The sequence below is a fragment of the Fulmarus glacialis genome, unplaced genomic scaffold (assembly GCF_000690835.1).
Source record: "Fulmarus glacialis isolate BGI_N327 unplaced genomic scaffold, ASM69083v1 scaffold15205, whole genome shotgun sequence".
NCBI lineage: Eukaryota > Metazoa > Chordata > Aves > Procellariiformes > Procellariidae > Fulmarus > Fulmarus glacialis.
The window spans coordinates 1036-23309 of record NW_009215070.1 but is presented as its reverse complement, the minus strand read 5'-3'; the positions used below and the strand labels follow the sequence as shown (position 1 = coordinate 23309).

The 22274-nt window shown below is 41.8% G+C and overlaps 1 protein-coding gene across 1 annotated transcript in view; it reads right to left on the bottom strand.

Annotated features, from left to right (window-relative positions):
- ANKDD1B (ankyrin repeat and death domain containing 1B) overlaps positions 1 to 22274 on the bottom strand; it is a 26805-nt gene that overhangs the window by 3671 nt on the left and 860 nt on the right. Inside the window, exons 2-12 of the mRNA XM_009578822.1 lie at positions 21755 to 21858; positions 19590 to 19688; positions 15509 to 15607; positions 15312 to 15416; positions 13508 to 13606; positions 11718 to 11816; positions 9793 to 9891; positions 8787 to 8885; positions 7091 to 7189; positions 3124 to 3222; positions 1352 to 1447 (exon numbers count right to left, since the gene is read on the bottom strand). Coding sequence (XP_009577117.1) covers positions 1352 to 1447; positions 3124 to 3222; positions 7091 to 7189; positions 8787 to 8885; positions 9793 to 9891; positions 11718 to 11816; positions 13508 to 13606; positions 15312 to 15416; positions 15509 to 15607; positions 19590 to 19688; positions 21755 to 21858 — 1097 coding nt within the window. The remainder of the gene's footprint in view (positions 1 to 1351; positions 1448 to 3123; positions 3223 to 7090; positions 7190 to 8786; positions 8886 to 9792; positions 9892 to 11717; positions 11817 to 13507; positions 13607 to 15311; positions 15417 to 15508; positions 15608 to 19589; positions 19689 to 21754; positions 21859 to 22274) is intronic.

The following is a 22274-nucleotide window of genomic DNA, read 5'->3' as shown; positions in this document are numbered from 1 at the left end:
TTGTGTGGCAGCTCAGCAGTGAGAGCGCAAGAGCTGAGAGTCAAGTGAATTCCTTTCACCAGTCCTTTTGCCCCAGTTTGCTAGCTCTGATGCTCACAGAATTACTTGCTCTACATACATAAATTGTGTTAGCATCTTCCTTCTTGCAGGTTTTACGGTGGATGCTACAAGAGTTGTCTTTTACTACCTCACTAGGCCCAGTCTGTGAACAGTGTATTTGAGAGAGCTTGGAGATTTTAAACTGTATTGTGTGAAAACCCAGTAAATTTAGTCAATTCTCAGGGAACCCACATAAACCTGTGGCTCGAAACAAGAAAAACTGAGCAAGCCAACACAAGACTGATTTATGGCATTAATATGCCCTAAAATGAATTTTCGCCATCCTATGAAATACTTCCCTTTCATCAAGCGTGCAGGTGTAGCAGGTTCTTTGTGGCTCATTGCCACAACTGTCATTGACGGAATAAATAAACTTTCTCAGAATTCTAAATGGTCCCGGTTAAGACCTCGTGACATGAGACGTCCTGAATTTTCAAGACCTATTTGGCCTGGGTCTGAGTTTCAAGGTACGTCTCTAGAATGGGCCTCACCAGCAGCCCAGCTCCAAATACTCCTTTGATTTTAAGAGGTACTAAGCTTAGCTTTGCTTGTTCACTTACCACTCATAGAGCGTGTACAGATTCTTAAGTGACGTGGGATAGTCAACGCAGGCCAAAATAATTGTCATCTACTCTTTAATACATCTGACTCTCGGCCCTTTAGGGAGGGCCATCACTAAGCAGCCTACATTTAAATAACAACTAGAGAAAGAAGCTTAGAAATTCAGACAATCTGAGGTCAATCTAAGCCGTGTCCTTCACACTTGTTGCCTGGTTCTTTCCCATTTCATTGATTGCGTTTCATAATTAACACACATAAAACAGAAGAGGGAGTTCCTGCCAAAGCAGCTGAGCCCTTACTAGCAAAGGAGTGACAGACACCTGCACTCCTCCATTTTTCAACCACAGATTTTGCTGTACCAAAGGACACAGGGATCAACGTGGATTCAGGTCATCCCAGCCCTGATGCTGATGGCACAGTTTGAATTTGGGTCAGAATCTCTCTCCGCCCCTTTACCTCTGTGCGTAGAGCATGATGCAGGAAAATGGTAAGGTCTGTCTACAATTGTACAGCTAGTCGGGAATAAAACCTGGATGGGGTAGAGACCTTCCTGTTCCCAATCCTAACCTCAATTTATCAAGGCCAGACTTGCAACTTGCCAAAAGGAACCACCTCAGGCAAAAGACACTTCAAGATCAGAATCGGCTTTTCCCTTATAGTTCTCCTCAGTGTAACAAAAGATGTCTCTTACCTGTTTCGTGGCATAATACCTTTCTGCTTTAATGATCATATCTACAATGAGGGCGTGATTGCTCCTTGATGCCACAGCTAGTGCAGTTTTTCCATGCTGAAAGCAGAGGTAGTGAATCAGAACGTTATCTCATACATTTGAGGATAAGTATATCATAGAAGAAACACAGGAGCTTCGTTTACAGAGCCCCATCCCTTTTTTTCAAGAAAACTTATTACTACAATTTTATGGCTTTAGGGTAGCTACAAAGTTCTATGCTTTGCATGAGCTGTACCCCCTCAGCCCAGAGAAGGTCAATTTTTTCCTGCACTTAACTCCCCCTGAAGAACTTCTGGTGAGGTACAGCTGCTTTCAGAAGCCTCCTGCGCTCAAACTGCTGCGTACTTCATACCAGCTTGCGCTCTCCAGTCCCTGCTTCCAGATTCATGCAAGCCAAGGCATCCACAGGCTGAAAACTACCACAAATACAGTTCACTCCCATGTTATGGTTAAACTGGCATTTCAGATGGATAGGCTGGCCAAGCTGGAAACCTCCAACTTTAAGGGCAAACCTGCATCTTGTTTTGGATGGTAAGAGAAGCTGGCTCACAGAATGAAAAGAGGGTGTGGGAATGACTTTCTCATGACAACTGAAGAGAGCACAACTGAAGGTGATGTTTCATGGGTAGTACAGGCAGTCAAAGGAATTAAAAGCTTTTCTTTAATTCCAGCTGCAGAGGACTGCTCAGTCTATCTGAACCCATCTCCACTATCAGCACTTTGATGTAAAGGCATCTCAGTGGCTCTACAGGGTTCTCTCTGCAATTGTCTACTTTCAGCAGATTTGCACTGAGTGGACCTGGCTCAGATTTAAATATTCAGGATATTCTCCACATGTCAAGTCCTAGGCATTCTAGAAAATTTGACCTAAAAGAAGCCAACCCCTTAATTAGAAGGTTCAGTAATTAAATTATACAGCATTTCAACTGTTATAAATATACAGCATTTCCAGCTGTTATAAAAAGAGTTCCCTAATATATATCTTTTGAGTGCTAGCTCCTCGTTCTGCTCAGGATCATTCTAATTAACCTGTTTTTAGAAAAGCATCACGTTGGAAGCCAAGGCATTTACAGTTCGTAAAATCTTTATAGCATAGACTTTATATGTGAAGAGCCCAGAGACAACAAGGTGGGTCCTTGGGTCCCACCTCTGGGACGGTGCTTTGCATTTCGCAGGGAGGTGGAGGGGTGGGTGTTTCTGGCTTCCTGTGCTAGTGTAGACACCACTGGCATCCTGCGTGTGCACGTAGCACAGCAGTCTTGCACACAGGGAGCACTCTCTGCACTATCAATCACAACCAGCAACAATTATATCTGCAGATGGGAGTAAGGAAGAGCTCCCAAGAGAGCATCTCCTGAGCTGTAACAGCTTGCAACTCGTGCAGATGCATGACATGCTCTGGAGACTGAGGACTCTTGCTGCCGGGGGACGGAGGCCAGCAAAACACTGTGCAATCAAAGCAGGCTCCCCTTTTTCCTGCCTACTGTTCAGTAAGGACGGGAACATTTTTGGCATCTCAGCACCAATTCAGTTCAAAGAGGGGTGTACTTGCAAATGTTCCCAGCGGTGGCATGGCTTCAGGGGTCATCCAGCAAACAGGCAAGGGAAAAGCTACTCCAAGAAATAAAACCAATGCAGAAAGGTGACAAGTGCTTCGTGCATCTCTGGAAATAAGGTTATAAAACAAAAAATAAAATCACATAATCCTTGCAAGGGTGAGGAATGCAATCTACCTTATCCATGGTCTTGAGATCGCAGCCTGCCTTCAGCAGCACTTCCACCAGCTCCACATTGCCAAGATCAGCTGCCAGATGTAGAGGGGTTTCCTGCCTCTGGAATTAATGACACCAAATAAATACAATAAGCCAAACTTCCTCTTAGAAACAGAGTGCTCACAATCTGAATCTAAAGAAGATTCACCACAAGAGACGACCTTGGCTAGAAAACACTGAACAGAATGAAATCATTTAACTTTGAGTGATCTAACTGCCAGTTTTGTTTCAGGCAAACAAGACAGCATCTGGGATCTCCACAGGAAAACCAGGCAGGAGTTCCAGCTGGCTAGGAAAAAGTTGCTGTCATGCACCTCTAATGTACTGTAACCTAATGAGCTCTCTCTCTTCCCTCTTAAAACAAGGTGTTTTGGACAGGGTGCTTCCCACAATTGCCAGTCCCCACCCATACTATGCTCTTGAGTCATCTTCTCCCTGGTGAAATTCATGCAAAGACAACTGGACATCCATAATTTTCAACAGTACATTGTGCTGTTGTGCATTCAATAGTACATAGTCCACAACAGAGTTAGCCAGTCCTGCCACAAAACAATGATACGTGGCAGAAGTCTATCTGCTTCATAATGGGTTCAGTGAAGCCTCAAACCACACACACACAAAAAAAGGAGGAAAAAAAAACCAATAAACAAAACCAAACCATTAACAAAAAGTTCAGCTAAAGGGGCATTCAGCTTCAAGTCTAATCTTTGGGTCTGAAATGAGGGTTGTGTAGTCTCTACACAGCTGCATGTACCCAAATAAAACCTATTTATTTATTTATCCTTCTACAGAATATTAGAATAAGAAATTCCAGACGTCTATGGGTGTAATGCAGCAGCAAATAAGATATGTTGTCATTTGTGGAAGCCCTGCATATCTGGACATGTCCCTTAGCATGTTTTGTGTGACACAGCATTCTTTTAAGTTGAAGGTTTTGTGCCTGTGCTTGTCTGGTGTTGCAAGTCTACATTCTGTTGGTCTGGTTAGAGAACTTTTTTGGCCTTCAGATCATAACTTAAAGGTTGCAGAGTCAAACACCAAGACCTTACACATGAAGAAACACCAGCCTCAGGGTTCCACATTAGAATGTCTCATCAGCTCTTTCGGGAATCCACACTACGATCACATGACCTCACAAATTTCTTCCAACAATACATCCTACTTTCTTTTCTGCAGTAGTTTAGAGATATGTATGTAACTATTGTATGTAATTTCAGACATGCTAGAGACAAAGCATGAAACACTTCTAAAAGATGTGCTCAAGAAGTTTACAAAATTCTCTATTTTATGTGACAGAAGAGCTTATTATCATATTTGACTCCAGCCACAAATGACAGCCTCTGCCACCTGCAAAAATGTGTATAAATTAATCTTTAGCAATAAAATGATTAATGGGAAGGGGCATACTACAGACTTCTCAAAGACTAATCCTTGTTACTATCATGGGGAGCATCCCCACCTGTCACGCGGGAGACCAGGGTGCATTTCACTGACAGGGAGCCGCAGTGCCTAATGTGGGACTCGACAGACTTGGTGGGACCGTGTTTCCACAGCTGAGAGGTAGGGTCGATGAGGAGGGGGAAGCGCCACAGCTGGCAGGCCAGTCTATACACCGTTGGTGCCTCGATATCTGCCCAGTCCGTTATGGCCAGAGTGCCAGTGTACAACATCCGTGAGCTCTGTACAAATTTCTGTCACATGGACTATGAGCACTGGATGTCATCTGGACCTTTGGAGGCCTGGTTGTTGGACAGGTCACTGTAGACCACCTCCACCCCCATTAACTCCCTCAGATACTGGATAACTGCTTCTGTGGTGGTCTACTTGCCCTGCTGGTTTACAGTACCTTCTTTGAGGAGATATCTTGCCTTCACACTCAATAAGAGCCACCTCCAGAGGCTTGCAGGTGGCTGCCTCTCTTTCGATCCCTTTGGCAATCCCATAGTCCCTAGAGACAGGCCTCAGCTGCTGGGTTTCCCTACCTTCCCAGCACTGGAGCAACCAGGTAGCAATGTGCTCACGTTGCTGATGGATGAATACTTGCTGCCTATCTCGTAGGTTGTTCAGGGATGGGGACCGGGTAGTTTCTGCCTCTTCTGTTATTCCTGTCTCTTCCCTCTTCTGTCCTGCTGCAGGCCAGGCTGCCTCTTCTGACTCTTCCACCCCTCAGCAGGAGCTGCTGCTTCTCTTATTAACCAAGCTGACATCCGCTTCCACCATTTCTTCTTGTGAACAGGAACAACTGTTATACTTGAGGGTCGTGTCTCTGGTTAAGCCACTGTGTGTGCCCTCAGACTGAGTGACCTTTTCAGTGTCCATATGGGTGGCTTCAGAGCAGGAGACCTTCTCAGCATCCCTTTGTGTGCTCCTTGATCAGGAGACGCTCCTTCTCTTTTGAGGGCACTGGATGGCAGCTCAGTAGGCATGGGCCAGGCCCCAACACAGCATTGGAAGTCATTGTGGTTCATCGGGGCAGGCAAGGCTCCCCTCCTTCAAATGGTGTACAGGACTGCATGCCTGTCCCAGGGATGAAATCCCAAGCTGTTGGAGGCCATGACAGCCCCAGGCACCTGCCCAGCTCCTCCCACACACCCTGCCACCCAAGGATCGACCGCCTCTGGGCACATTCCTGTGTGGCATTCCCAATTAGTTGGTTAACCTTATGAACAATAATCAAAATCAGGCTCATGACACACACTACTATGAACAGTCTGATTACACAAAGATATTCAAGGAAATGAGAGGCCATTACAAGAAGGTGGGAGAGACCTATCCTGGAGAAGAAGAAGGGGTAGGTGCCATTCGTTCCTCTCTCCACAAAGTGTCTCTTCCAAGGCAAAAAGGGGAAAGGTGTAATTACTGATCTTCTCCATGAGATGGTTCTCTGAGTACCCAGATAACAGCAGCTTAGGGCCCAAAAATACCAGATTAGGCTCAAGGCCAGTGCTTTTACCATGGCTCTCCCAGGCAAAGCAAAACAAAGTGATACACAACACAGCAAAAGCTGAAAATGGGCATTAACAATTCTAGGAGGTTTTGTACAGCAAAAAAGGGATCAAGCAAGCCAGCACCAAAGTAAATACGTCGGCAGTCATCACATGGCCTTCCACAGAGGAGGTATCCAGTACCTGAGGGGATTAGCGGTGGTAGATGCGGTGGAGGTGGTCTACAGTGAACTGGCCAACAACCAAACAACCAAAAGACCACCAGCACCAAGCAGAGGCCAAACAATCCTGGTAAAGGTGGGGAAAACAGATGCCGGCATCCCTGGGTAGGCTCGAACCCAAACCTTTCGGTTAACAGCCGAACACGCTAAGGGATTGTGCCACAGAGACCTGTGACCTCATCACTCAGTGTGATGCTGTGTGGTGTGGAGCATCATTTCTGTCAGCTCTGGTCATTTGCTTGGTTGTGTCCCCTCCCAGCTCCCTGTGCACACCCAGTCTATTCACTGGAGGGGCAGACTGCGAAACAGAGAAGGCCTCGGTGCCGTGCAAACACTGTTCAGCAACAGCTAAAACACTCGTGCCTTACCAGCACTGTTTTGGTCACAAATCTGAAACACAGCACCACTAAATTAACTCCATCCCACCCAAGTGACACTCTGCACTGGGTTTCCCTCTGAGATCGATAGCATTGAGACATTTCTGTCATTTATTACGCATTAATTGTAACACTCGAACAATAAATTAATCCAAATATTTTCTGAGTATATAGCATTTTGCTATCCTTATCTTGCGCAAACAATACTATCACAGCATGTACCAGTGACTAATACATATGCACACACGCAAGAAGATAAGGAGGGAGCTGACTCTTCCTATTCTTTTGTACCCTGAGCTTGTAAGGAAAAAAAAATTATTTCAAGCAAAATCCACATAATCTTCTCTTTACCAGTGAAGTTATGTTAATTCCCAGTTTTTCTTACGTGATTTAAGGAGTTTATATCATGATTGGCATCCAAGAGGCTTTTTACTACTGGTAGATGATTATTGATGACTGCTAAATGGAGAGAGGAATTCTTCTGCTGTGGAGGGAAAATGATAAACTATTATACTTGGGTACATTATTAGAAGTTCACTCAAACAAGAAAGAGGTTCTTATTAAAATCCGCCCCTTGCAAAAGTGGTATGCTCTAGCAGAGGTTCAAAACTGCAGAAAACACACCTTGAGGTGTGGAGTTATGCCAGAGATGGCAGTCTGCTCCTGCTCCTGCAACACCTACAGCAGCAGGTAAACAAATACAGCTGAGAAACCTGGAAGTGTTGAGTGCACGGGGTGCGTATCAGTGTGTCACCGCTTAGGAACGTGGCAAGGCACTCCTCTCGTGTTCATACCTGGGATTTGCTGCTACCCCTGGCCGACAATAGAGAGGTCAGGCTAATGTTTCTCTTCGCTCAGAAAATTGCATTTGCCCTTAGTTGAATGCAACTAGGAGACAGATTAATTCTGTATTGGGTAAACAGCTGTCAAAATCTAATTTCCAGTAATAAACTCTTGTCACATATTGCTGCTAGAAATATTCTTCACACTAAACTGACTTGCTGTCATATTTATAAAAAGCAAATTACAGCTAGAAAGAAATCAAGGTTTTTTATTTGAGTGATTATTCATGAAAATAACTGAGGCGCAGGTCCAATGCCAGTCACAATCCAACCATTAGATTGGCAAGGTCACTTTGCATGTTGAACATGTGACTCATCAGTTTCTTGTTAAATACAGCTAAAAAATAATTCCATAGCCGTGCCCTTCACTGATGCCACACACCAGTTCATTAGTGTCTTTATAAACCACGGCCATTTCTTCAAGGCTACAGAAAAATAAAGCAAGCTTTTATGCAACGCTGCGCTGGAAATGTTTCCAAGACTTAAGTTACAATTTTATGAGTTGCTTCTGCAGCAGAAAGCCAATGAGAACAAGCAGCACAACAACTGCCTGATCTTTAAAATAAATCATTTCAAGCACATCATAAATTGTTCTTCCTTGATAACATTACACAACAGGCCAGTGATCACGGCAGATAAGTCACAAATCCCAGATTCTATTTTCATCCTGTGCTGTAGAAGTGGAAAATAATTTACTATTCACAGAAAATCCTGGATGTAACAAAAACTGTAATATCTAAATTGACGCAAGATTTAAATTCTAGGAACACCTCTTTCTTTTTAAACCCCAAGAATGGCAGCATGCAGATTTTGAAGGCATATGCTTTGAGTGCAGAGGGTGAAAGCACTAAAGTGTTCATTTACCTTTTATTTACCTTTATTCAAAACCAGTTACAAGTGTTAACTCTTTGCCCGTGACAAGATGAAGTGGCACACAGGGATGTCTGCGTTACTGCTGCCTAGTTCAAGCAGGGTACTTTGCTCATCTTCTCACAATGCCCAGCCCTTGGCTTAGCCTGGCCACTTCTACAGTGCGCTGCACCAGTCTGTCCAGGCACTGACTGGGTTTGTACGACATATTGCTAACCAACATCCATAAACCATGTAATAACATGTATAATAAAAAAAAAAAAAAAAGGAACTAGTCAGTCTCATTCAGCTGTCTGTATTCCCAAGGAAGGCCATAAAAGACAGGACATGCTGAACAACAGCAGAACAGTTATACTGATATACACTCACCTCAGGTTTAGGGACCAGGTCAATATTCTTATCAATAAGAAAAGCGACCAAGGATAGATGTCTATTCTGAATTGCAATCTGCAAAGCACTGCTACTGTTCTGAAAGAAATGGTATGGACAGCAAAAGCTTACATTTTTGTTGCTGGAAAAACAGCACTAAAGAGAGCTATCAATACCAGATAATCTTTCATTTATATCTGTGTTATTATCCCCTCCCCAAAAAAACCTCCCTTTGACAAAATGATATAAAATGAAGTGGATCCGCAGTTAGTGTGATGTGTTTTTGTAAATACTGAAGGAACTCCCCATTTTTACTGTATCACAACAAACATGCTAAAACCACCAGTATCCAATAGTCCTTTTCAATCTCTCTTAAGAAAGAGACAAATCAGCATTGTCAGCTACCCTGCACCACGGACAACGACAAAGCCAACACGTCTCCTATTCCATTAGTTCAGTTTGACCTTTAACAAGCAAGTATAGTCACATTAACAAACTTTTAAAAATAAATCAGGAGAAAATTTTCACTTAGTAATTCTGCTAAAACAAACAAGCTCTCAGTCTGCTGGAATCATAAACTTATCTCAGCAGGCAAGCCAAGGCCATTCAACAGATGTGAGCTGGACTGGAATCCAGGAACCAGATGTGGAGAACAGGTTTGTTGTCAGTTCAGTCATATACGCTGCCAAAAAGGAGGATTTTGACTTACCCTAGTTGGTTACATTTCCTAGTCATATGTTTTACTATTGGACATACAGTAAATAAAAAAGCTCCACCACAAATATCTGTCAAATAAATCTATGCTATATTTCTTCCACATCAGTTTTACTCTCTTAGCACTCTCTACATTCCCAATTCTATTTTATTAATTAATTTTTTTTTTCCATTTCATAAAAATAAGCAGAGCAAATATACTGTTAGTACACACAGAAAAGAGAAGATAAGGTCCTTCCCATAGCCCAGGATGCCCCAGTACCTTTGTGCTGGAGGGCTACTGCGTACGTACTTGAGTTAAAACATTGATGTCACTCCCTGCTTCCAGTAAGAGTTCAGCACATTTTTCATGACCTCCTTCAACAGACAAGTAAAATGGAGTTTCTCCGTTCTGGACCAACAGAGAGAAAACATCTGTTCCAATTTAAGCCATGTGACTATAAGGCTGTGACACAAAACAGGTTAGCTCGATCAGACTTGTCCAGCTCAATAGAAAAAGGGAGATGGTCACAAGAGAACACAACCTGAATGCTCCTAAATTAACACTTAAATGAAATGGCAACTCACCAACACTTAAGTGACAGATGACATTTATGCGGACAGATGTACGGTAAAGTTTACGATACAGATAACTATTTCATAAATATTAACCATGCTCTTTTCAAAGAATATTGCTAGCAACAGGCACAGAAACAAAGACGGTGGGTACCAATTGCTGCCACTCAACACCAGGCAACACTGCTAGCATGCTAGCACATACCATAAGTACCAATTTCTGTCAGTCCAACGCCATGGATTTCTGAAGAATTCCCAACTCCAGTGCTAGTTATAAGGAGCGCTTTGAGCAGAAATAATCCTATTGTGTATTTATTTCAAATCTTCTCACCCCAAAAAAGTCCCCATGTCTCCAAAGCAAGTCTCTAAAATAAGTTACATCAGCTGCACAATGATCTAACCCCTGCTTCTCAACTCCTAAAATACACAAAGGTTTACTGAGAGTTACGCTAATGTTTCAGTATTCACAGAAGCATCAATAAATCTTAATTTTTCTTTGCTTGAACTCCTGCCACCATTATTCTGGCAAACTTAATATATTTTAGTGCTTTGCTCATGCTGGGGAAAGAAAGACGTGTTTATCCACAGACCAGAATATCTCCAGCTGGACAGGAAGATCACACCATTAGCCATGGCAAGGCAGGGGCACAAGCAGTACAAGCTTTGTGTGCAGAAGCAACTTTGTTAGACAAGGCTTTGAAACAAGAGGGCTTCACATTTCAAAAAGGGGCTCGTGTGCCTCAAAGCTTGCACAGCTGGAAATAACAGACAACTTGGATAAGAGAGAACGCCCCAACCCATAAATCTGTTGCTGATTAAGGAGGGCCTTGGGTAGGAGCGGGTGTCCCTTACTCATTTCGCCTGCTGGGTCAGCAGGACAGACCGTCAACCACATGGCACATTCCTGCAACGGGCATGCCAGCCCACAACAAAGTGAATTAGCTTGCTCAGTTCGTTCCAGCTGCCCCGTAGAAGAAGACGACACAAGGACCCTTTGCAAAGCAGGAACGCTGAGTTGAGTAGTTAGGGTGCATTTCACTCCTTCACCCCTACTTTAAGCCTTAAAATTAAGCTCATGAGTGCATCAACTCAGGGATACCATCTTCAGAGCTAATATGCAATTTATGAATATGCTGGCTGAGCTCACCAACACTAACCCGGGAAAGAAAAGTGGGTAGGCAGTGTCTGCAGCCGATTCTGTGCAGTCAATTGAGATCAGATGAACAAATCTGAGACCTCTTTGCTGAGGTGCCTGCGATAGTATGTGCTGGGTACGCGCATTGAACTGGCTCAGTGAATAGCCTGAAAAGCACCAGAGATGATAAAAGGAATGGGATAATGTGGCCAGAAATGTTGGAGGACAGGAAGCAAGGTCGGGGTTAGGCCCTTCTCTCTTTCCTTCTACCAGTAGTTATGCAAGGACATGCAAGACGGAGGAGAGGCCATTGGGTGAGGAACAGAGGACAGAGGAAGAGACATTGAAGGAGTTAATGGAGCTGAATTTGTTGGAGGAGGGACAATGAAACAGGATGCAAAGGTACTAGAAAAGCAGCAGAACTAATGAAATCTACTCAGTGCAAAGCTTATTCCTTTAAAATGTTATTTTTAATTGATTTTTCAAATTTCTAACTTTATCTCTTTCAGTAATATCTGTGCCCTTACCTGATTGAGGTCATTTATTTCCTCCCACTGTTTGAGCAGAATTTCTACAACTTTGCTGTGACCATTTTTGGCTGCCAGATGCAATGCTGTGTTTCCCTCCTTGAAATTAAAATGTCAAATAAGGTATTTTAAAATGCAGAATAAAGTTGAAACATTAAGTAACAACAACATGCATTTAAACACAAAGCCTTTGGTCTTTCCATCTCTCTTTTACATACAAGAAGAAGGAGGTAGATCCACATAGCATGTTCCAAGATTCAGACTCATCAGAAAGGAGCCTTTTCATATGTATGCAGACATCACTTTGGTCTAGTTCGCTGTCTGATATTCTGAAAACTGCAGTGTATTACCAGTGAAAAAGACCTAAAATTCTAACTCCTAAAGAATGAATCAGAAGAAAACTTTGGGCACTAGTTCCTAAAAGGATGGGAGTATCAAGCCCCCAAAAGCACCAATTTGAAGATGAATGGCCAAAACCTAGGTAAGTTTATATAATCTTACAGTGGCTTTGATGCCAATGTCACAGTCTTTAATCCTCCTCACCATCAGTACAATTCCTCACTAGCTAATTAAGGAAAAAAAAAATAGCACACCGGTAAGCAAATAAAAACAAAGAGAAAGCTAGATGATTACCAGGAAAAGCAGCAGCTTTTGAGCTAAAAGATGATGCTGGCACAAGAACAAGTATAAAACTGGCTAGAAACAAACTGAAGCTGGAAATTAGGAGAAGGATCCTAACACTCAGAGAAATGAGGGTCCAGAACGCTCTTTTTAGTCAGAGCATTGCGGAGGTGGAGGGGCAGAAAATTCAAATACATTTTAGGAGGAGGTATGTTTGCTAATTGATGGTTACAGTGCAATTGCTTTCAGTGACCCATGAGATGAGTTGCTGTCCCGGCTACTTACTCTTTAGGATCACAGCCTTTGCCTCCCATCATTGTGCTTTATACATTTAGCCTGCTAGATGTCTGGGACAACACTGTTATTTAACTGCTGCTGATAAACTACTTAGCACATCAGAGCTCCACGTTGCACTGCAGCTTTTAAAGTATTACCAGAATACAAAAAAAAAAAAAAAAAAAAAAAAAAAAGCACATAACTTTCTGGGTGGGGTGCTTGCTTACATGGTTCTATAAATGCACTGTCTGACTATTTTACAATTTTTAATGTATTTATCCTTGCAATGCCTTGGATGCAGAGAAACACTGTCATGCTCATTCCACAAAAAATACTGAAGTAAGGAGTAAAGAAATTTAAGGGCAGACTTTGAAAGTTATTTAGACACCTTAAAATGCAGCGTCAAAAGCAAAGTCAATCAGATTGAGGTGTTTAGGCTCTTCTGAAAAATCCCCATGGGTGTTTATTTGCATCCTGAAGTATTTGAACAACTTTGAAAAATTAGTCATGCGGGACTTAGCAGTGACGCACAGACACAGCCGAGCAGAGCAAAAAGCTGGGAAACGTGATCTCCCAGCATAGAGGCTGGCACCTTAATCACGAGACCTTCCCACTTCTCCTAACAGACAGCATATGCTAGTCTTGCTTTACATGAATTATTAATGCATATGGAAAAGTCTCCTGGCGATAAAACCAAAAGTACCACTGTCCTCCCTTAACTGCTGAAAAATCATCGTCCTTGTATATTTGTTGGTCCAGTATGTATCACTGCCAGCACTATGACATCTGCACAGCTTATTCATATGGCTTGATTATGTAGTAACTACACTGAAACAAAGTAATCTTTCACAAGCACATTTTTAATTGTACTTCTGTGGAAAAGAAACCTTTACCTTATCTTTTTCAGATGTAAACAGCTTCAGAGTAATCAAATTGTTTATCATGTCAACATGGCCTTTTTCAGATGCCAGAAGAAATGGCTTTTTGCCTTTCTAGAAAACAATTATGGAAAGAAACACAGTGTTACTGAAAGTAATAATACTTTGCTTCCAGTTACTAGATATATGGCATACATATGTGTATGTATGTTCTGCATAAAAATTTATATATTGTATGACTAAGTAAATTAACAAAAGAGTAGGTATATACAAGAAGAGTAAGAATTAAAAAAAGATACGATATTTACTTAGTGTAAAAAACATTATACATCTTGCATAATGTGAAGGAAATATTTGAAAACCATTCGGAAATGGTAACGAGATAGAAAATGTGCTCAAAATGTTTAATTCTTAATTCTTCTCAGTATGAAACTATTTATCAAAAGAATTGTTTCATTAAAAGTCTGAGGATGCTCAGAAACAGGCAGTAAAGAAGTTGCAAGATTTATTTCCATGGCATAACACATTTGATCTGAATTCTGCAAGCACAGACCAGAACAACCATTTCTCAGAAGTTTCATCCAGGGGGCCTGAATTTAGTGCTGTACATTCTGGCTTTTTTTTGGTGGTGGTTAAACTAACAAAAACTTTTCCACCTGTTTACAACTCAACTGCATAAAGTTATCTTGACATAAAACCATACCACTGGTCAGACCAATTAGTTAGACAGCCTCACTACCTGATAGTGGCCTATATTAAATATCTAAGGAAAAAAATGCAAGCAAATAATAGATAATTATGAAATAAAGAAGATTCTTCTTCACCTTTACTTTCCCAAGGCCTAAAACACAGAAGTTCGTTTTGTTAAATTAACTCTGTTTTGTCAGCCTTGTCACGTGTAGAAAGAATTCAGAATTCTGCACCATTAGGTCAATACAATTCAAGACTCGAAAAAAAGGATAGGGGAACTTTGTTCTTTTGGTGACAGACCCTACAAGAATAAATTTTCCTCATGTAAAGATAAAATATCCTACTTAGCTAAGTAAGCCTTCAAAGCAAGATCCCGACATTGTGGGAAGGAAAAACAAAAACACAGCAAACCTGATGAGGACAAGGCCCTGGCACTGTGCACCTCTGCAGGATGGGTGCACATAGTTTTATGTTCTACGTTGAAGAAATACGCCCGTGTTGGCCATAACTGGCAGGTTTGGTAAGGGCAGGGGGCTGCAGGAGTGAGCTGTGTGGGAGGAGGTCAGAGACTGCCCTACGCTGGTCACAGCCATTTCCAGCTGGCTCCACAACAGACAAAACTGACCCACCACGTGTCAGCACTCAACCCATCAGAGCAGCATGTGATACCTCTGTGAAAACGTATTTAAGGAAGGGTAGTCACTGCTACAGGGAGGATGCACACGGGGAGATACAGGAGGAGACATGAAAGGACGCAAGGGAGGAGACACAGGAGGAGGTACACCCGCAGGGTGACTGCGGCCCATAGATGAACCCTTGCTGGAGCAGAAGAAAAGAGTAAGAAACGAAGAGCAGGAAAAAAAAGGAAACCACTGTGGATGGACGCAACCTTCTCTGACTCCCATCACCTCACTGATGGGACTGAGCATCATGTGCAGCAAAACCAAGGGAGGCAGGGGAGGAGAGGTATGTTTGTCTTACTTGTTTCTCAATACCCAAATCAGTAATTAAAAGTTTATGTAACTGGCAATAAATTAAAATTCATTGAAATTCCCCAAGTCAAGATTGTTTTACCCACAACAGATGCCTCATGACATCAAAGAAATAAACAGAAAGAAACATACTGTACCGCATCAGGCTTGTTCAAGTCATTCAGATGAAGATCTTGGAGAAAATACTCAACTATTTTAACGCTATTGTTCTGAGCTGCAAAGTGCAGTACATTCATTCCTTCCTGAAAAGCCATAAGCAACTCTGTAAGAACAAGTTTGACTTTTTTCCAACATAAATATGTTTAGAGTTGGTAAAAATTTGTCATCAACAAACCTCATTGATAGCCTTTTGATCAGCGCCTGCTTTAACTAATTTTCGCATTATATCCAGATTTCCAGTCCAAGCTGCAAGATGAATCACTGTCAGGCCATGCTTCAAATAAAATGATAAAAGCAGAAATTACCACCAAAATACCTCATGCCAAATCTCTTTAGATCTTTTTGATTAATTCAGTGTATGGGTGGGTTCTGCAGACCCAGCTCTCTCAGCACCTCCTCATACACCATATGCCCCAGTCCTAATCATCCTAGGGGCTCTGCACTGGACCTGCTCCAGCTTATCAATGTCTTTCCTGTATTGGGGAGCCCCAACCGGGGCACAGCAAGCAGAAATTGCGGTCAAAAACAGTGGAGGGCAATATGGAACATGCATCTGGTGCGCAGGCTACAAGACTAAAGCTGGGCTTGGGCGAAATTCATGACTGCGGCTCAAAAGTCTGCCCTGAAAAACCTTCCCAGCTCTGACCAAGGAGAAAAAGTAACTAGATCTGATTAGCCTTATGCAATGAGAAGACTAGCCTGGTGGGTGAGGGGAGAGAAATGGATGTTTATCTCCACTTTCGTAACAGTTTTCACACTGTCTGCCATGACACCCTTGTAGACAAATCAACGGAAGTACAGGCGCAGAGAAATGGATATACCACGGTGTACTGAAAGCCAGCTGAACTGCCCAAAGTGTTCTGATCAGCAGCACAAAGTCCAGCTGGAGACCAGTCACTAGCAGTGCACACTAGGCATTGATCCTGGGTCCAGTACTGTTTAACATCTTCATTAATGACCTGAATGATGGGGTAGAGTGCACCCGTAGCAAATTTATAGATGATATTGAATTGAGAGGAGTGGCTGATGGACCGGATTGGTGTGCTGCCATCCAGAGGGACCTCAACAAGCTGGAGAAATGGGCTGACAAGAACCTTATGAAATTCAACAAGGGGAAATGCGAAGTCCTGTACCTGGGGAGGAGCAACCCCAAGCACAAGTACTGACTGGGGGCCAACTGCCTGGAAAGCAGCTTGGCAGAGAAGGAGCCGGGGCTCCTCGTGGACACTAAGTTGAACAGGAGCCAGCAATGTGTCCTTGCAGCACACGAGACAAATGGTATCCTGGGCTGCAGTAGGAAGAGCACTGCCACCTAGTCAAGGAAGGTGATCCTTCCCCTCTACTCACTGGTGAGACACACTTGGCATACTGTGTCCTGTTCTGGACTTCCCAGTATAGGAGAGACATGGACATACTGCACAGAGTCCGGTAAGGGGCCACAAAGACGAGTAAGGGACATCTGACATAGAAGGAGAAGTTGTTCGACTTGGGACTGTTTAGCCAAAGAAGGCTGAGGTGGATCTTATTATTGTGTATAAATATCTGACAGAAGGGAGTAGAAAAGCAGCCAGGCTCTTCTGAGTGGTGTCCAGTAACAGGGTTTTTTTTTGAAAGAGGAAATGGACACAAATTGAAGTACAGGAAGATTCACTTAAATATAAGAAAAAACTTTTTTACTCTAAGGATGATCAAACACTGGAATCAATTGTCCAGAGAGGTTATGAGTCTCCATCCTTGGAGATAATCAAAACCCGACCAGACAATAGCTCTGAGCAACCTGCTTTTCGTGACTGTGCTCTGAGCAGGAGGCTGGACTAGGTCATCTCCAGAGGTTCTCACCTCAGCCACTCTGTGTGATTCTGTGTGTGGGCTGTTTGATAGGGAGGTGTCTAGGAGGAGAAAAGGAGGCACAAGGGTAGCAAAAAGGTGGGTTCAAGAAAAGAAAAAACAAAAAAGGCAAATAAGGTATAAAATCAGCTGGAGAACAAAAAAGGGAAGGATCTTGTGATGTCCCCAGTCCTGTGATTGTGGACTCCTGCTGATGGTGCTGAAGGTGACCTGCAGACCCAAGCTCCCCTTGACATAAGAAGGGACTGCCTTGGACTCTCCTGCTGGACTCTCCATCAGGTCCGTGTCTGAAAGAGTTGGGATGGTAAGGTGGATAAGAAGGGATAAACTTGTATCTTGATATTAAGTGCAGAAGGACAAGCGACAGAATTGCAGCTTAGTAGTTTAAGATTTCTTTGCAGTAATGTAATTGTGTATCAGTACTAATACTGATAATAAGCCATAGAATTGTAGCTTAATCACTGGAACGTGGAATGATATAATTGTGAATTAATACTACTAATAATAGTGGTGTGTTTATTAGCCAATTAATGTATTATTGGTTTCTTAGAGATGTGCTGCTTAATCAATAAACTTCTTAATTATCTCCATGAGTTATGTCAAGTCTCCAATCTGAGACGGGTTGATGGTTGGACTTGATGATCTTAGAGGTCTTTTCCAACCTTAATCATTCTATGATTCTATGATAAAGGTGGGAGCACCACATATCTGCTGCTAAGAACACTATTATGTGTTTTTAATCAGCTTATTTTTTGTACTGAGAAACGTTAAGAATGCTTAAGATCTTATGCTTATTAATACAAAAAGTATGTCAGAAACTGAAAAGGGGTAAGAAATAAAGTCATAGTATCTTCATTCTATTTCTCATCAATTGCAAGATCAAACTGATTGCCAGAGAATACATGAATCACTGTCAAATACAATATGTAATGTCGTAATATTTAAGCTCTGTAAGCTAATTATGATGGAGTGTTTCCAATGGTCTTTCAACGAAGATGATTAACAACATCTAAGAATTAAAGACAGCTAATAATTAAAAGGTAATCCTTCATTAGAATGAGATTCTGAGTTTAATTGAACCCCAGCATGGGCAGAGGGTCTATATTTCCAACCTGGCTTCAATGTACCCTATCAGGGTAATTAAAGGACCCACAACATGTTTTAAGTCACCTTATTGCCTCAACAAATCTGGAAGATAGCCACCGAAAAATAATTTGCCATAAAGAATAATTTACAATAGCTACAAAATAAAATTACATTAACACTATACCCAGTGGTACTCTGTAAAAGATCCAGGGACCCATTTCTTAACCTTTGCTATAGAGGGCACTACTACTTAAAGAAAATTGTCCACTTCTTGCAGAACTACCCTATTAGCATTTATATCACAGACTATTAATTTTAGAGTACTTCATTCAGGCAATGTCTTTCAGCTTGCCATACAAAAGGGAAACATTGCTAACAACAGTGTAAGATTTGCGTAGGATAGGGTCCAGATATGTCTTTCTGGACATAAAGAAAAGACAGCCACATTTCTTCAAAGCAGCATGTGAGGCATTCACTGACAGGGCAGCTTGGGAGAACATTTCAGAGCAACTCAAGCAGCACTACAAGGGCATTGTTACCTACACTGCAAGCACACGCCCAAACCAGGAGCTGCTGTAACTGGAACCAACAGGTCTCTCTCATCTTATTTTTATTCCAACACAATGCGAAAACAAGGCAGCTTTCTCTCTCTACCCTCCACAACCTGGAATTTGTCTTACTTAGAACTTAAACACTGCCACATATGGTGGATAAGGAAAAAGAAGCAAACAGGGGAAAAAAAGGTAAATCTATTTTCATTATTCAGTTCACTGGAAAACTCCTAGTTTGAATAGCCTGTTTATTAATAACATAACATACATTTGGTTTTAATATCTGAATCAAATCTTGCACTGTGAATCACCATCTGGCCCAATCAAATCAGCCATACACTGCTAAACCCTTAATGTGTTGGAGCCTGCAGAGTAGTTGTCAGTTTTGCATTTAGCTACTCACATAAAAATGGAGGGAAAGAACACAAGGAGTTACTTTCTGAGCTCCTAGCGATCCTCAGAGCTAATTTTTACTTTTAGTGATTGTTTTCATACAAAGTGGCCAATGATTAATACACAACTACCACAGACAGCGTATTTGCACAAGTGGCTTCAACCACCCTTGCGCTCACTCAGGTATTGAACATAGCCAAAGCTCTGGGCAATGTGTTTTTCCTCTAACAATGCTTTTTCATATAAATGTGTGCAGTCTTAAGACAAACTGAAGCATTTACAGCAAGCAAAATGGGGAGCATAAGGCAAATATCTACTTTTACTTTTTCCCTAAGGTGTTTCTATACTGTATGAATCAAAACATGTAAACCAGCTTACCTGATCTACCATATCAAGTCTAGCTTTGTGATGGAGAAGAAAATCCACCACTGAGATATGACTTCGTGCAACAGCAAAATGGAATGCGGTGCGCTTCAGCTGAAATAAGCAAAGCTTTGGTTGTCAGGTCCGTAATACTGTTCTTTTCCTTGTGCGGGTGATCAGGATTTCTGAATTCTCTGATTATTAACAAATGTATTTGTTAATATATATTCATTTGCATATTTCGCCTTCAATAGCCACGCTTGCTCTTTGTCTGCATTTTGTTCCCTTGGATAGAATTTAGGTATTGATCTTAAAGACTGTAGAACCAGAATGATTTAGTTACTCTACGTAGCATCATCCCTTCACTGAAATTCACTGAAATGTCAAAGTGGGATTAAATAATTATATACTGCCTAGAGGAGATGCATGCAGTACAAGAAGCATCCATGGTTATTATTCTATTATATGATTTGATTTCAAAAGCTGAGGACTAGATTAACGCAATTAGATTCGCTTTTGGTGTCCTCCTTGCTTTTGATTCTATCTCTGCAATGCATGACGAGATTCCTCCCTCACTGAGTATTAGTCACCTTCCCAGACTGAGTCATTATCTGTGTAAATGAAAGCTTCCACCTTGCAAACAGTGAGTAATTTTACACAGATGAATAGGCTCAACGCTTATCAGGAACACTTGATTAATTTTTCATTAAAGTAATTAATGGTATGAATTTAAAAGGGATTGGTTAAACTGAGTTAAACTTTAGTTGAGAGAGTTTTGCTTCCAGTTAAATTGAACATAACTGGGTTTAACATAATTCACTGAGAGTTTCCATACAAGGATATATAAGTGATTTAACTTTAAAAGTCAGTTTGGATTTTTTCTCTTATGCTTCTATGCAGATCAGCTGACTTATCCATGTGTAAGTCTAAATTTACAGCTATATGCATTAAAAGCATAAAAAGGGGGGATTTATGATGTGCATTTATGCCAGAAAAAGCTTCTTGCATAGAAATAATTCTATCAACGAAACTCACCTTCCGGCAGCCTTGCTTATTTGGCTTGGGAGTACAGGGACAGGAATGATCAACGTGAACAAAAGAATGGTTTTGCCAGTATAAGCTACGTCCCGACTAGGAGAATCAATCAATGCACAACACCCACATAGCTATGCTAGTAAATCATTTATACTGTAGGTCTGATTTAAGGATGACAGAGTAAAGATTCAAACTACTGGACTGGAAAAGTGTTTAGTTTAATTTCCTGAATTCTGGAAAGCAATAAGGAAGCAAGAATTATTTTTTTAAGTGACTTTTTAGAGTACTATGTAATTGATGGGAACATTCTCATTGTTCAAGAGAAGTTTACTCAAAAGAAATTTTTGTCTCCCTCTCTTTCACAAACCAAGCAAGGAATGCACCTGTACTATCTCCTCAATTCCTCCATGGGGAAAAATGCACGCGGGCATGGGATGCAAGGTTTTTCAGAACCCATGATTAAGTAACATTGGATGTTCGCGGGTAGATGCCTTATACTTAGCCACTGAGGGCAAATCCACAACTCCCAGATTAGTATCATGACTGCTCCATGGCTGTTGAACTACCTCTCATGTGGAACAGAGCATTATATTTTGTTACTGTGAAGTACTCATCCTCAGATTTTAGGCCTAGAGCTGATGTCAGCATAAGAAATGCATTTTCGTCTGTCTAGGGCAAATCTGAACTCTGATCTCAGCCTGGAGCCAGAGGACATGGTAGAATGCTCCCGTGGCCCCATACAAACCGAACGGTAACAATTCACACTTGAAATTTGTAATGTTAGCAGCATAAATTCGTTCTCAAAGTGACTGAGGTTAAGTCCTCCCGCTCTGAACGATGGGGAACTCGAGAAATTAGTCACCCAAGAACACAGAGTAAATATTAGAGCAGGGACCACAATTCAGAAGTCCTTAGTTCCCAATCTGATGCACACACTAGTGGCTAAATGCAAAGACCTGTGAGTTATGCTGCACAAATCCTACTGTCCATACCGGTCGTGGGAAATATTTCTTAATCAGGTCCTAGAAGGGACTTCTGCAGCCTCACCACCTTGCAGCTGACGGGGCTAGCATGCTGGGATTCCACCACGCAACTCTGAGGAGTCACATTTCAGATCAGTGACCCATCAGATGCTTCATACTCACAGTATCTACAGCATTTATATTAACATTCTTCTTAAATAGCTTTTCCATGGTTTCCAAATTGTTCATTTTAGCAGCATACTGAAATTCTCTCTCATTTGGTAATACTGTGGAAAAACATGATGAGAAAATGGCATTACTAAAAAAATAGCCATAACCAACTTAAGGGATGATGATACTGTTCTTACTTTCTTTTAATTGTCCTGATTTCATATGTTATGAGAACCATTTGCTTCTCATCATGGAAGTGTTCCAGGATCACATTTTTCTCCTCTAGAGACATCTGGCTGATGTTTCTAGTTGCAACTTCTAAGTGCAAACAGAGGTAGACTTTTCACAGCATGGATTACCATTATTTGCACTGTTCACAGGAACAGGAGTTCATTTATGAAGCTCTCACCACCTAAACAGGCCCCAAAGCACTTTATAGGCATAGCAGTGAACAGTACATTTATTTCAGTACTCACAGACAATGGAAATCTTTCCAAACTCTGTTCGCGCGGCCCCCCCCCCCCCCCGCCTT